The 16,176-nt window shown below is 33.8% G+C and overlaps 1 protein-coding gene across 2 annotated transcripts; it reads left to right on the top strand.

Moving 5' to 3' along the window:
* The first annotated feature begins 211 nt into the window (after positions 1–211).
* On the top strand, positions 212–14,628 carry LOC126823473 (dual specificity protein phosphatase 3). 2 transcript variants are annotated; one of them, XM_050552338.2, is made up of 7 exons: positions 212–486; positions 4,739–4,896; positions 5,609–5,832; positions 6,860–8,419; positions 10,016–11,772; positions 12,329–13,084; positions 13,497–14,628. In XM_050552338.2, exons 2-4 carry the CDS (start codon positions 4,754–4,756, stop codon positions 7,063–7,065), a joined length of 573 nt encoding a protein of 190 aa, XP_050408295.1. In that variant the 5' UTR covers positions 212–486; positions 4,739–4,753; the 3' UTR covers positions 7,066–8,419; positions 10,016–11,772; positions 12,329–13,084; positions 13,497–14,628. The 2 variants fall into 2 exon arrangements, with proteins under 2 accessions (XP_050408295.1, XP_050408293.1); XM_050552336.2 differs by lacking the exons at positions 212–486; positions 4,739–4,896; positions 5,609–5,832 and having other exon boundaries at positions 7,066–8,419.
* The last annotated feature ends 1,548 nt before the right edge of the window (positions 14,629–16,176 follow it).

The following is a 16,176-nucleotide window of genomic DNA, read 5'->3' on the forward strand; positions in this document are numbered from 1 at the left end:
CCGATGTATGGCCGGCGAGTTTCCCAGAGATAAACAACGGGTAAACTTATCTTTGGGAGCCGAGATTGGTAAAACTGTTGCTCAAAAAATATTTATTTGGACAGAATTGAACTTATAATTTGTACTGATGCTAATTGTATGCAATAATTTAATTATTTATATTCTAGTTGGAAACAGATTTTTTTTTTTTTAACTTTGAAACTCATCAAAAAGAAAACGTATCTGGTTGAAATTGCAAGTCACTTGCCATTGTTAATGTAGAAAGCTGTTAAATTATTTTAAGGAAGAAAACCGAACATAAACACTGTGTGGGTGGGCAAGTGGTAATTTCTCATTGTCTGCTCGCTTGGTTCATCGTTATTGTCTGCTGGCTTGATAGTGCTTATTGACTGTTGGTCATTTCTTCACTTATGACTTAGGCAACTATACTATCGTGGCTGGATTGGTTTGGGAGGAAATGTAGAGATAAGATAACCATATTGTAAGGTAAGATGATTCAAGGATTTTAATCATTATGACAAGATAAATCATACGACACAAATCATTATTTTGGCTATAGCCTTGAACACCATGCCTATAGACTTGGAGTATTTTTGGCACATCACTACAAGTACACTAGATTTTGTGGAGCGCCGAGTTTGTCCCTATCTCTAGACTGAATACAAAAACACCTGAAATTGAAATGGGCTTAATTTCCTACATTTCTGCACAGACTGGCGGCTAATAAAGACGGACTTGGCCCACTGATCTATATAATAACTGGATAGCTCATGACGCAATCAACAAATGATGTAGCTTGAAGCCACCGTCCGCCATCTTGCTACACCCAGAAGAACTGATAGTCTCTTATTTCCACTATCAGTATGCGCTTTGTTTACAAGCAAATTCGACGAAAACATTAACAACAGAACATTATATTGTGTCTAAAATATTGTTGGCGTTTTTATATTAAATAAATTCACAATGGTACAACATTGATTTTATTCTTAAAATAGTTAAAAGTGCACATTCTCATTATAATATATCGGCTGAAGGCCATGAATGATAAAATGTTTTGTTGAGGCGAACCATAGGGCCTACAGTTTGCCCGTAAATCAGATTTTTTAATTTTTACGCTGAATTTATCAATTTCTATATATACAATTGAAAATGATAAATACTAAATTATAGAGTAAGGCATGTGCTTTTGTACCAGTACCATTACTATTAATAATACTATACATACTAAATCAGTCATTGTTTGGAAAATATAAAATCATCTGACGAAAAAGAAAATGTAACTGCAAGATGCCACCCCTTGTTTTTTTAATTATAGTTTTGATTTTGGATTTTAAAAATGTTTGGAAATCAGCCAGTTGTATTCGTCCAGAATTTTCTACTATATTTCAAATATTTATGAATACTAAAATTGTATCATGTCCTTTGGTAAAAAAAAAAAGTACATAATATCTATTGACATATAGGGTCCATGATAAAATAATAAAAGTATGGCATATTACAATATTCAAATTTAAATACTGTTCAGCTAATTTTTTGTGTGCTCTTCTTTATCCTAATATGTAATTTTATAGCTTTTTCATACATACATACATACATACACACATACATACACACATCTAAACCTATATTCTACTTTCTTTTTTACATTTTAGGATCTTTATATAAATAACCCATTTTCTTTTTTTACTATTCAGTATTTTACAGAAAAAAAGGGTCAGGATATATAGAAAAGTTAATTTTATGTGGTATTACATAATATTATTATCTTCATAGTCTGTAATTCTAGAGTCTATGTATATATAAAAAGATTTACATTAAATGCCCTAGTAATTTTAGAAAAGTTTAAAGATATAGAAGTGAATTTCTTTTTACTTTTTAGGGGGGTCGTATATTTTCTTCATAGTCAACTGTAATTATGGAAACTGTATATTGTTTAATAAAAACATTTCTCTGCATTTGCCTATATCATATTTTCTTCTTTAAAAAAAAACCCTACTAATGTTATAGCCCTATATCATATTCTTTAAAAACACTACTTACATTATAGGCCTGTATCCCATTACAAATGTATCTCCTTTACAATTGACAATTCTGTGTTTTCAGTGTTAATTTCACAGAAAATAGCACAAATTCATCTTTTTTTTAAAATATACATAACTATATTTTACAAGCCTGTATCCCATATTCTTCTTTACAATTTAAAATTCTGTATTTCAATGTTAATTAAATACAAAACAGTCAAAATTATTCTTTAGGAATATATAGGCCTTACACCATTTTCTTCTTTTACTTTTGTTTTACTGTCACAGTTAATTTGAGAGGAAAAAAAAAACGCATGATGTATTGTTCAGTTAATTTTTTTACTTTCGTCTTGTGGTCAGTATAATCTGTAATTTTAGAGTTTTTTTGTTGTTTTTTTTTTAAAAAAAAGGCTATTCACATATAGGCCTATATTTGCGTCCGATTTCTAGTAATTTTAGAAAAGTTCAAAGATATATAGGACTATATATAAGTTATTTTATTGTGGGGTCTTTATATTAATAAACACCTGTCATTGCATAGGCCTATATCCATTTTTCTTTTAAAAAAAATTACTTATATTATAGGCCTATATCATATTTTTATTTTATTTTATAAAAATACTTATAGTATTGGCCTATATCCTGTTTTTTAAAACAAAAAACTACTTATATTATAGGCCTATATCACATTTTCTTCTTTACTATTTACAATGCTGTTTTTCAATGGTAATTTCAGAGAGAATAAAAGCACAAATTGATTTGTAATAAAATATAGAATTACATTATATAACTATATTTTATAGGCCTATATCCCATACAAATAGTCAAAATTTATATTTTCACAAATATATAGGCTTACATTATAAACCATTTTCGTCTTTACTTTTCTGTAATTTCACAGTCAATTTTAGTGGGGGAAAAACTAAGATTTGATGTCCAGTTAGTTATTTCTTTGGTATTGTGGACAGAATAATCTGTAATTATAAAGTCTTTATTTAAAAAAATATAGGCTATTCACATAATAAAAGAATTATAGGTCTATGTGTATATGATATGTGTCTAGCTTCTTTTATTACTTCTTTTTCACTGATGTTTAAACAAACAAAATGGAAATAGGGCCTAAATAAAAATGAACGAAATATATGCATGTACATGCATGTAACAAGAATTTTTTTTTTTTTTTTTTTTTGCTGCTATTTTGTATTCTCTTATATTTTTTGAAAAGTTTAAAGATATATTAGTTAATTGTATGATAAAAAAAACCCTTCCATAGCTTAGGCCTATATCCTTTTTTCTTCTTAAAAGACCCTTACTCATTGTATAGTCCTGCTTATATCCCATTTTCTTCTCATACTTTACAATTCTTTATTTTCACTGTTTATTCACTGTCCAAATTTATTCTTTAAAAATACATATAGGACTATATAGTATTATAGGCTAAGTCATAACTCATTGTCTTCTTTACTATTCTGTAATTGTACACTTAATTCTAGAGGAAAAAAGCCCAGGATGTAGTGATTATTCTTTTAAAAAAGGCTATTATATAGGCCAAAATATGTGTCCAATTTCTTTTTTCTTTAAATCAAAGTCAATAGCAAATAAATAAATATAAAAGAAGAAATATATATATATATATATATATAAAAAAAAGAACAGAAAACTTGAAGAACTATATTATATTAAAATACATAAATATGACTGTTGTAGTTAGCCTTATGGAAGGCCTATAAATAGCTGCATGTTTGGCCTTAATGCTTAATCTATAAAGTCGAACTGTTTTTATTTGCTTTTCTTTTCACCCGTGAATTCAGTTCTCCTTCCTTCCTCTATGATGTGAAAAGTTTCATTAAAATAATAAGACTGATTTACGTCTATTTACCATCCATGTGATCATATTTATGATGATTATGAATATGTTTATGAATGAAAAGAAAGACCAAGGCATGCCCACGTAAACGGTGATTTTCACGTTTTAGTTTATTTTATTTTCATAAACTGTCGCACATTTCATTCGGGATAACTTGCAATTAATTTTGAAAATTTATGATTATTTAAAGAACAATTAACGGTATTAATTATCGAAGTTTACCTTGAGGTAAATACAACTACGTCAACGGTAGAAACCAATGTTTTGAGAGTGGTAACATGGCGGAATTGGTACTTCCGGTAACTTCACACATCTCAGCCAATGAGCTATCCAGTTATTATATAGATCAGTGACTTGGCCTTAGTGCATGTCTAGCGGTGAGTGTGGAAGACAACTCTGCTTGGGAGAATTGGACGCAGACCACCAAAGATATTCCTAAATTAATTTTCATAGGGCTGAACACTGTCCACTGGTGTGGGTCATAAAAACTGGCATTTACTGGTAAACAACAGTAATTGGTGGTCTATTGCCAATGTATTAACAAGACTGATGTTAAATAAAGTCAAACACAATCGACTGTTGTGACTTTTGCCATTGCTTTTATATTTAGCTGGCTATTTTGATGATTTACAGCTAGACGGGAGGGGCAGATTTTATTATTGTTACTTCTGTGGTTAATGAATTCAATCCCATTGTTCTTATCTGGTTGCCTCCCATTGCTCTGTACGAATACAAGTAAAGTTATGAAATAAAGGGTTTACAATGTTATGAAATATCTTGTGTGGAGGTTCTCTGCCAGTTTTGTGAGAACAGAGTCTGTCTAATAATACAGCTTTTCACAAATTTATAGCTTGTAACTAGAGAGATGGCAAATATTAATAGTAAAGAAGACAAACCATGTACTATAGAAGAATTAATGGCAATTATAACAGCTCCAACCGGGGGATTTGTCATGCTGCCAAATACAGATTGTGATGAAGTATTTCCAGGAATTATTCTTGGAGATGGGTAAGCTTATTTTGAGATATATGTACATGAAGTTGAAAGTAACAAATCTGTAATAAATTAGCTCATACCTTTATAAAAAGAGTGGAATGCAATGGAGTTTAACACAATCAAGATGTAGAAGCAAAGATAATAGCCTTGGTCGTTCACTAAATTTTAGTCTATCAAGTTATCGAATAGATCAAATAAATGTTAATGTGAAACAAAATTAAAGCAGACTTCCAGCACCCACTATACTTTCTGTGTTTCTATCTGTATAATTGTACAGTAAAATGTAAAAAATCCACTTAAAAAACAACCAAATAAACAAAAACAGCAATATTTATTTTTTAAAAAAACACTCTGGTCAATCTAAAATTATCAATGCAAGAGGGGGAAATTTTGTGTTGGTACAGGTACATATAATATAGAATAACTCAACATTGGCTTTATCTGTCCTAATTTTCTTAAAAAAATACAGATTTGATTTTCATCCCACAAAGCAAATCAACGTACCAAATCCAATGAAATCAACTATTTTATTTTTGACAGCTTAATTGGGGCTATCCATTTTCACACCTGTTTTTCATTGCTTTAGGTTTCATTTTGGTGTTTTCTGTGTATTTTATGTTTTGGAAAAACGTATCACCTCTCATAATGGTCTAAAGGCTGTCTTCAAAGATCGAAGAGAAAAACTTATTTATTAATATTTCAATTTCCCATTTTATTTTTTCAGCACTGTAGCCAAAAGTCCCGGAACTTTAAAGAAACATGGTATTACACACATTGTAAATACAGCTCTGGGAAAGACAAAATACCACGTTAACTCAAACCACGTTATGTACAGAAAATATGATATAATTTTCAAAGGCATTGAAGCTACAGATCACATGAGCTTTGACTTAACACCATTTTTTGATTCCTGTGCTGAATTTATACATGAAGCACTTAAAAATAATGGTAAGTGTGTAAATTCAAGATGGACTGGAAACAAAAAAGGATGTGTCATGACTGCCCCTGCAAACATCTTCCAATATTAGAGATCAAAAACCCCAATTTCCATATTATTTGACACATCCGAATCGGACAATCCCATAATCTCAACCAGATCGTTCAGTCAAGTGTCATGTTTTTGACCTTGAGGGTTTTCTTCAGTTTCCTAACTCTGTTACTAAAAAGATCTCTGCTAGCCTAGCAGGCGAATTATTAAAATAAATATTTACTATTTAAATCCCAAAATGACCTAGTTCTTTTTCAGGGGAGTTAAACTGTAGCCACTGCATTAGTAATGTCTGTCATTAAAAAAACATATATGGTGCCTAATCTTAATAATACCCTATTCGACCTAGCTTCAATCCGGTGAAATCCAGTTCAATAGACCCTCATATATGAATCAAAAGTTGATGTATTTTAAACAAAATACATATTATATCCAAGACATATTGTGACCATCAAGAAAGCCATGTTCATGAAGCGATGACTGCAAGTTTTACGACATCTGCACGTTGCTAGATTACTTTGTAATTCCCATCTTATAGCTACATTTTCTCTCTTTTCTGCAGACATGTGAACAGTAGCGTCCAATCAGAAGTTGTGACACTAAGACAATCAAATCAACTATAGCGACCTCCACAGAAACCTTGACATTGAACGAACTTTGAACTTTGCAACTCGACTATCACAGGTAGACATTTTTAGCTGAAACGCGCAAGAACTGATATTCGCGATGATCAAGGAATCTAATAGGCTCACGTCAAGCTGGGTGAAAACCCTATCGAAATTAGTACCCAAATATGCAGGGTATTACATGAAGGCCTTGATAAGATTTAGGGTGTTAAAACAAGATCAAGTCTTCTATTGAAGATGCAAGTAAGCTAACTTTCTTGACATATTCAAGCTTGCCGTGGGATTTTTAATTTTATGGAAAGTAACAACCCTTGACTTAGAGTAAACCAAAACTTTGATTTATCATTTAATCTCTTTACAGGGAAAGTATATGTTCATTGTGTTCAAGGAGTGAGTCGATCAGCCACTATAACTATCGCCTATTTAATGATAAAACAACACATGACTGTAAGAGATGCCTTACGATTGGTCAGAAGTAAAAGAGAAGTGTGTCCAAATGATGGATTCTTAGAACAGTTGTGTAAGCTCAATACCAAGTTGACTATGAATGGGCATTTTAAAAAGTAGAAAATAGTTATATAGCAGTTTTAAAAAAAGGGGAATGTTTTAGGAATGTTGTTTAATAGAGTTGTGAAAGAGGATTGTAATTTGAAATATTGTGCTAATGATTGAACATATCAAACACTTACATCAGTGCTTTTTTGAAAATACGCTAATACTATGTACACCATACCATATACTTGTAAGGCACTGAATTATAAAGATCAATATGATCTGGTAACCCACAATAATATATTTAAACTGTGACTTCCAATTACCGTAAATACGTTATTATTATACATGTAGGCCTACTGTACACAGCACGAAATAGCCTACCAAGCCAGTTACATTATTTAGATCAATGTATATTGCGTACAATTACACTGGTAACCCACATTAATATATATATTATAACCAGAGACTTCCAGATATACTATTTATAACTAGTTTTATTTTTGTATGTTTTTTGAAAATCTCCATTAATGTTTGTTTGTCCGTTTGTGTGTTCAGGGTTGGTGGCGACACTAGGTCTGTCCCGAGGCAGAAATTTGGTGTATTGGGGTAGCTCAAACCAAGTAGTAACATAGACCTGGTGGCGATGGACTACCACTTCTGGAATATTATTATATATAATGTATAAATAGTCATATACAGAGAAAATACATGTACCAGTCATAATCTTATGTATATTGTATACAATTATACTGTAACCCACAATAATATGGTAACCAGAGACTTGCAGATATACTATTTAGAACTAGTTTTATTTGGGTGTGTTTTTTTAAAAAAATAAACAGTGCATGTTGGGTTTTTTTTGTTTATTTGGTTGTTTTGGGGTTTTTTTTATTTTATTATAAGTGAAATTGTTACATTTTACTGTACAATTATACAGATAGGAACACAGAAAGTGTAGTGGGTGCTGGAAGTCGGCTTTAATTTTGTTTCACATTAACATTTATTTGATCTGTTCGCTAATCCGATGGACTAAAATTTAGTGAATAACCAAGGCTACTATCTTTGCTTCCACATCTTGATTGTGTTCAACTCCATTGCATTCCATTATTTTCATAAAGGTATGAGATAATTTATTACAGATTTGTTACTTTCAACTTCATGTATATCTCAAAATAAGCTTACCCATCTCCAAGAATAATTCCTGGAAATACATGTCGTAAGCTGGTTTTATGTTTGGCCTTAAGATGGAGCCAAAACTCTGTAGTCAATCCGTAATCCATCAAATGATCTCATAATGGCTGCTTTTCGGCCAGTCTTGTTTATCCTTGGCCTTGAGCTGTTTCTGTGGCTGTAGAATATGTCAGTTACTTTCACCGTCTGTATAATTAGACTACACCACACTACAAGATATTGGCAAAACTGAAAGGTAAGTCAATCCTGACTTGTGAGCGCATGGTTAGTAATAAATGAGCAGGGCACGATGTGAAGTTATTATAAGGCCAATGTAGTATAATTATGTAATTTACGTTCTCAAACTGTCAACCTGGAGGTCACGACTAGTTTAGTTATATTGAAACAGTAAAATTCAATTATATAGTATAGATTTCTGGTTTCATTATAGCCATGAATGTAGGTTAAATGATAGGATATCACAAGTAACCAAAGTCAAACTGTTTATCATAATTGGTTCATTAATTTGTTGGCGAAATAATTAAGTGGTCCGGGCTGAATTTACAATTTTTACATATTTTGTGCTTGTGTAATTTGTTTAACCAATTACAGTAACAACAACATATTATATTTGCTTCAAACCTCCTGGCAAGGTACAACGTATAGTGGTTCGGATGGGACGAAAACCCGAGGTCGCTATACACACTGGCGGCCTGCACGTAAATAAAGCCTTGGCAGTTGAAATTCGAGAGAAGACATATGCTGTGGCGCTGCTTTCCGGACAAAATTCCCCTCATATAGCATGGCATATATGCCCGCCTTCATTATCCCAGTCGGTGCAGAAAAATAGGACATTAACGGTTAAACCTAATTCCATTTCACGAGAGAGGTTCAGTATCGAGGTCGCTGCTTTTGTTTCCGACTGGCCTGCAATGTGAACGTGTTTCAAATTTAAGAAATCGACAAGCTGCTCATTACATTTGGCATACACAGTGCACATATAACGGTAAATGTTCATGCTAAAATAATGAACACAGAAGCTGAAACGTTTACATTGAACACTTTGTGTCATTTAAACATGTCTGGTTCTTCTACCATTCAACATGTCGCCCTTGAACGTCCGACGACTCAGTGTGTAAATGTATAGGCCTACTCTTAAAAAAAAGTAGGGGATATTCAGAAACAATACAAAACAGCGGAAATGCACTGCTGTTTTTATTAGAGCCAACCAGTGTATGTTAATACCAGGCCAATTGCCTACACATGAACATAAACAGTTTATATGGGCACACATGAACATATAAACAGTTCATATGGGCGGCTTATCTGACGGGCCCATTTCACTCGCAAAGAGATACACTGTCAAAAGTGAAAATTGACGTTTTTGATTTTTGTCTTAATAATGAGTAATTGTTCCACCAATCCTCAGACATTGAGCAATTTGTCGTGGTATGCTCCTAATCAACCGCCCAATCACGATTTGGGGCAATCTGGTCCACTCCTCTTGCAGTGCCACGGCCAATTATTGTTGCAGTGTTGTCGGTTGATGTTGACGTCGACGAACACGTCTCCCGATCAAATTAAACGTAACACTAAAGCAAAGATACACTAAACAGTAAATTGTATGCAAGAACCGATTGGAAAGCAAACATGGATAGGATAAACCAGCAAGCGGCAGTTTTCATCAGCCCTTCCTTGAACTGTCAAATTTGACAATGAACCCCTCCCATGTGTATGGTGCTATTTTTTGAAGAGTATATATTACACAGTAACAGATATTTCTTTTTTCACGTTTAAGTGTTGCTGTCTTGTCTTTTTTTTTCTTGTCAGCAACACCTTTTTACTTTTCCAGGACGATTGGAGATAACATGGACGAAATAAATGATGGTCACCATTTCAACACAACAGAGTTTATGAAATATTTGGTTAAAAACCTCCAAGTTCTCTGTCATGGTCATGTTCCCTTTACCCAGAATTTAGAGGTTATAGGTCATATCTATATCAAAGTAGACTGTTCTGCGAAATTCAACTGTTTTTTGAACGAGGTGGTGTCGAAGACAGATTCTTGCGAGACTTTGTTTACCAGTAACAGTTTTCAAGCACAATCTCAAACAAAAAATAACAATAGAACAGTTATTAACAATTTGAAAACCGATGTTGAAAAGCGTTTTAAAGACAGTCCATCTGCCACAGAATGCCGTTCAACAAAGGAATACGTATGCATGCCAGTATTATTAACAGACGAAACAGCGGGACACCCTTCAGTATCGCCAAAAGAAAATACGTGTTTATTGGAGGAAAATGCTCAAAATACATCGAAAATGTCACCTGCAGAAAATACCTTGAATTTAGAGACGGCAAAAACGTGCAATTCATTACCATCAACAATCACGTGTAGATCCTCGTCAGATAACGGAAATGTATGTAATTCGCCCTCATTGGGCCTAACAAATGAAACTACCCATATTTCGCCACTGCCAACTGAAGCAAATATATCGAATCCAACACGATATGGGAATATTTGGAATTCATTGTCAATTGTGAACTCGTCTCCATCGACCCAAGACGATAACAAGGAGTCGTGGGATCCGTCTGTGGTAACCACGCAAAATACACCTAGTTCATCTTCGTGGTCGTTGTCTAAGAAAGGCATGGTCGGAACTATTAAAGAAGATGACGTACAGTATACACCACCAACAACAAAAGAAAATACGCTAACTATGCCAACTGATAGTAGTGTCATGCAGAACTCGTCTATTTACGATGATTTTTCTCCTAAGATAATCGATATACGGTCAGCTGGTCAAAATTCGGACAAAGACACTGCCATTAGTATTACAGATTTACAAACAACTGGTATACTTTCTAAAAATCCCAAACATTGTACCTTTGTAATTAAAAATGGCCCGCTTTTAGAAACTAATTTATCCCCATTAAATACATGGAATAATTCCACCCCTTCTGTATTGAATTCTCCTTCGACAGCCCAGGTAAATTCTTGCAATGTATCATCATCTGGGAGCAACCGGTTATCATCATCAGAGGAACACATGCATACTTCATCTACACTAACAAAAGAAATTATCCCAGATGTTGAGGATATTAAGATAAACAATGCAAATAAATGGAATGTTATTACCTCCTCAGGCTATGAACAAATCTCGCCTAAAATAGTCGATATCAGATCAGACCTTCCGAATGACGCTAACTCACTAAACATTCCTTATGATTTAGACAAAGGATATGCCCCAGTTATTAATGTAATTGAACATAATGTATCGAGTTCAGCTAATCGGGGTGAAGAAGACCCAAAAACGACTTCACATTCCCCAGTGCCGTTGCATACCGCAGCCAGTGAAAGCTTAAGATGTTTGAGGTCTAGTCACAAACAAACAGTTGACAGACCAAATAAAATGAAATCTCCTGGAAGGACTGGAATTATACCTAATTATAATAGCCCCGTCACGAGTGAAAAATCACGGTGTTCAGTAAAAGATGAATCCGACAAATCGCTCAATAATAACTCAACGGTTGTTAAATTTGCAAAATCAGATGATCCAATATTACAATATAAAAAGGAATTCAAAACAGAAACAATCCAGACTTCAGGTAAGCACCTGTTCAAAGCTGTAAGTCGTAGTCGGGACGTCGTATATAAGTCAAGTTGAAACGCTTTAAAACATAATGGGGGAAGATAATTTCATTTGCCAAGTCAAGTGAGATTAATTTAACAGCACAGGCACCTGAAGGGATTAAAATAAAACTTCTTACTACTGCTTGACTATATATTATAGTACATGTATATAATATGCAGTCAAGCAGTAGTAATATATAAGCAGTAGTAAGATGTTTTATTTTAATCCCTTCAAGTGCCTGTGTTTAACAGTAAAGAAGAAAGACACACCCTTCATAATGTTTGATATGACGAAGGTATCGAAGTTTGGAGAATGCTTCAAGGAGCAAAATCTGTCTGAATGTTCTCTTGGAGAAAGTTTTAACGGTTTTCAATTTGTGTCATATTTTTCGGTGGCACTGTTCGGCACTGTTAAAAATCTTTCCTATGTCCAATTCCACCGCTACTTAATATTAAAAATAATCACAATGGTATTTATTTTCGACTAATCAACAAATAGCATACAGACAATTTATTCTCTTTTTTTTTCAGATTCTGCTAATGATGATATAGTTGAACAAACATTGAGTGATTCTATCAACTTAAAACACAACATTGAAGCACTCCATTATACAGAAGGACAAACATTGAGTGATTCAATCAACTTATTACACAACATTGAAACACTCCACAAAGCTGAAGAACATGCATTAAGTGGTTCAATCAACCTATTACACAAGATTAAACCTGAGGAATATACATTGAGTGATTCAATCAACTTATTACACAACGTTGAAACACCTCACGATACTGAAGAACAAACATTGAGTGATTCAATTAACTTATTACACAACATTGAAACACCTCACGATACTGAAGAAGAAACATTGAGTGATTCAATTAACTTACACAACATTGAAACACCTCACGAAGCTGAAGAACAAACACTGGGTGATTCAATAAGCTCACGTCACATCACTGAAACACCTCGCGAAGCTGGAGAACATACATTGAGTGATTCAATCAACTTAGTACACAACACTGAAACACCCTACGAAACTGATGAGCATACATTGAGTGATTCAATCAATTTGTTACACAAAATTGGAACACCTCACAAAGCTAATGAACATACATTTGGAGATTTAATCAACTTAATACACAACACTGAAACACCTCACGAAGCTGAAGAGCATACATTGAGCGATTCAACCAATTTATTACACAACATTGAAACACTTCACGAAGTTGAAGAATCTTCAAATATTATCCAAGAAAATATTAATAAACTGGACAGAATATCTAAAGGTATATCTTAATTGTACGGTTATAAACATATAGCGTTCCAAAGAGTTTGAGCAATTTCTCAAAACTATTTAAAAGAGATTAAAATATCGGTGTTTTGTTAATAATATCTATTTTCGTCTCGGTATGCCATCGGTTCTTTCATCCACAATTAAGTGTACTTCGAATAGGAAAATGGATGATAATCATTTTCTATTTTTTGAACAAACATCTTTTATTTCAAAATGTTTATATTTATAAATTTAGTAATTTTATCTTTTATTTTTCACGATCGAATACTTATGTCCTTTTAATAGATGACGATTATACAGTCCTAAATATTAATTATAACTTCTATTACTCTTTGTGTTAATTCAAATAGACCAGCTTTTATCGATACATTACTAAATCCTTTAAAAGTATACTTTATTTTTAGAATTATCTTTTATCCATGATGATGATGACAGTGTGGATGACCCTTGTTATAAAGCAACTACAAGTTCGGATGAATATTGTGATAGTGACGATTCCCAGATAAATCGCTTAACCAGAAAACGTAAGCGGTTATCAAAGCCAACCAATGGCAAGGCACTCCTGTCACAAAACAAGAAAATGAAAGCGAGAAACCGGATGCCGGCTTCCAATCGAAAAGCCATGGCGGAGTCATCGACTATACCTACTGTCCAATCTGCTACGGAATCGATTAAAGATGGCCCGGTCATACCAACGGAAACTTGCTCGAAAACCCCTGTGTCTGAGAATTCAGTAAAATCCATTCCGAAAAAGAGCTCGACCAAAACCAAAAGAAAGAAAAAGATGGCATTCCATGAAACACCCGATACTGATACTCGCCGATATGCTTCCATAAACAATGGCCACCGTGCTTCATATTGCGCTAGTGATAAGCTAAAGATAATACTGTATGCCGATTTCCATGGTAACCGAGCAGCGGGAAGGAAATATGGCATAGCGGAAAGTAATGTCAGACGATGGAAACAAGCAAGAGAAGAATTGCTAGCCATGGGTCCTAATAAGTTATCTAACAGACGATGTCCCCCTTATTACCCTACTATTGAAAAACAGCTAGCTGAATGGGTACAGAGTAAACAGGAATCGGGTGTTTACCCCTCAATATCTGAGATATGTTCAAATGCCTTAGTGATAGCTGAAGGTCAAAATTGTGGGAGAGGACCTTTTAAGGCCTCTTACAGTTGGGCAACAAGATTTTTGGACCGTCATAAACTCCGTAAGAACATTCGTAGATATAAGAAAATATCACAGGACTCCGCGAACGATGGCGAGGAGGAGGATCTGGGTAACGCTACGGAGGATCTGAATGACTCGTTCTATGGAGATGAAGATTTAGAAGCCAGCATGAAAGAAATTATGAAAATATTGAACGATGACGACGAGGATGTAGAATTTGATGGATTTACTGAAGAAGACTTGTCATAGTGAGCTGGATGCCTTTGAGTGTGGGTACTAGTTCACGTTATGATTTGTGGAGCATACTAGTCTAATAATTTCTATTTTTAAACTTAGAATTCAAAATAAAAAGTATTTTTGAACAGTTTTAATTTTTTCTGAATTAACAAAAATTGTTATTGTATATCGGCGCCGCCTATTTCAGCCCGTCTGCCGTCCACTAATTCTTGGGAACACTCATCAGAGATTTGCCTTTCGTCTATTGTATATTTACATTGTGAGATGAAGAATCCAATTGCATTTCAGCGCTTTAAGAAAGTTTAAGTTAAACATACATTATGCAAGAGCTAAATCTGCCTATTGCAGGTCTTTCTTTAGGCCTGAAATGTTATCTAAATATTAAATAGACATTGATTAACTTATCCAGACCATAATCAACTCTCGTTGGCATCGTTGACTGACATTTTCAGCAAATTGCCTTTACATTAGCTAGTTTTTAACTATTATAGTTAATCTAATCTCCCATCTTTAATAACTTCTATAGTTATTGCCCCTTATCACTTTGAACATTCAATCCACAAATGTTATCACCCGCCCTGTATGAAATTTATATGGATTGTTCAGATTAGTGAGGTCTATAGAATTTAACAATTTCAAGTAACATCTGGGGTTATTACCATTAACCTCGTTCTCAAACTTCTAAACACTACTAGCAAAATTTGAACTCTTTGTTTTGATTCATGCTATTCGTGTAAAAGCAATCCTTCGAAGTTGGAAATCGTTGAAGAAATGGTAGAAAAGCCACTGTCCAAGCACAGGTAATGATTATAAAAAATAACCATTGTATCACCATTGTTTTCAATAGAAATTGACTAATTACTCAGTTGACACTTAATCCGCACATCTACTAGATGCGTGAAAAATTAATCATAAAATAATCGCATCCAGTTCCTCGCTAAGAATAATATCTAAAGTAAAAAAAAGTCTTTACATGAAATATAGAAGAAGCGATTAGCGTCCTGTTTTGTTGCCCCACCCGGGCTAATGAAGTGCACATAGGGGAAATTGTGACCGTACAGCGGCACTATATGCCTAATATTAAGGACAATACGCCTACTTTTATTTTCGAATTCCATGATCTCACGGGATCCCTGTTTTTCGTATCACCCGCACTAGTATGCGAGGAACTGTCGCGGCAAACAATAAGCACTATAGGGCTACTTTTATTTCGAATTCAATGATCTCACGGGATCACTGTTTTTCGTATCACCCGAACGTGTATGCGAGGTGCAGGATAGTGAATCGGCGCCTTACCCGCTGAGCCACCACACCTCCGATCTTTTAAAGACATCCCATATTCATGTGCGGTAATTTTGACGTAAAAGTTGACTGCGAATTCTTTTAACATTTTGACTATTTCAGATATGAATATGAAGGTTTGGAACATATTTTTAGTCATTTGGGGAAAAGTAGTCTTCCGCTTGACACCAGGCTGTCAATATGGTGTTTCTTTTTGTATTAATATTGAACAAAAACTATCAGAGTTTTACCATTAACATGGTAAAGATGACAGTGTTCAGTATTTAAAAGTTAGCTGTTTTGGTCGAAAATGAATCTTTAAAATAGGAAAAACAGTAATCTATGAATCGGTTAGGAAATATCCTTTCTTTGGAAAACTTCGATAAAAAACT

Source organism: Patella vulgata, chromosome 6, assembly GCF_932274485.2.
Source record: "Patella vulgata chromosome 6, xgPatVulg1.2, whole genome shotgun sequence".
NCBI classification, from domain to species: domain Eukaryota; kingdom Metazoa; phylum Mollusca; class Gastropoda; family Patellidae; genus Patella; species Patella vulgata.

Bases quoted from the DNA above. Each gene is read 5' to 3' on its own strand.
- LOC126823473 (XM_050552336.2), top strand. From the start codon at position 10,032: ATGGACGAAATAAATGATGGTCACCATTTCAACACAACAGAGTTTATG. The intron at 11,773-12,328 runs GTAAGCACCTGT...TTTTTTTTTCAG, and splicing joins AGAAACAATCCAGACTTCAG to ATTCTGCTAATGATGATATA. The intron at 13,085-13,496 runs GTATATCTTAAT...CTTTATTTTTAG, and splicing joins ACTGGACAGAATATCTAAAG to AATTATCTTTTATCCATGAT.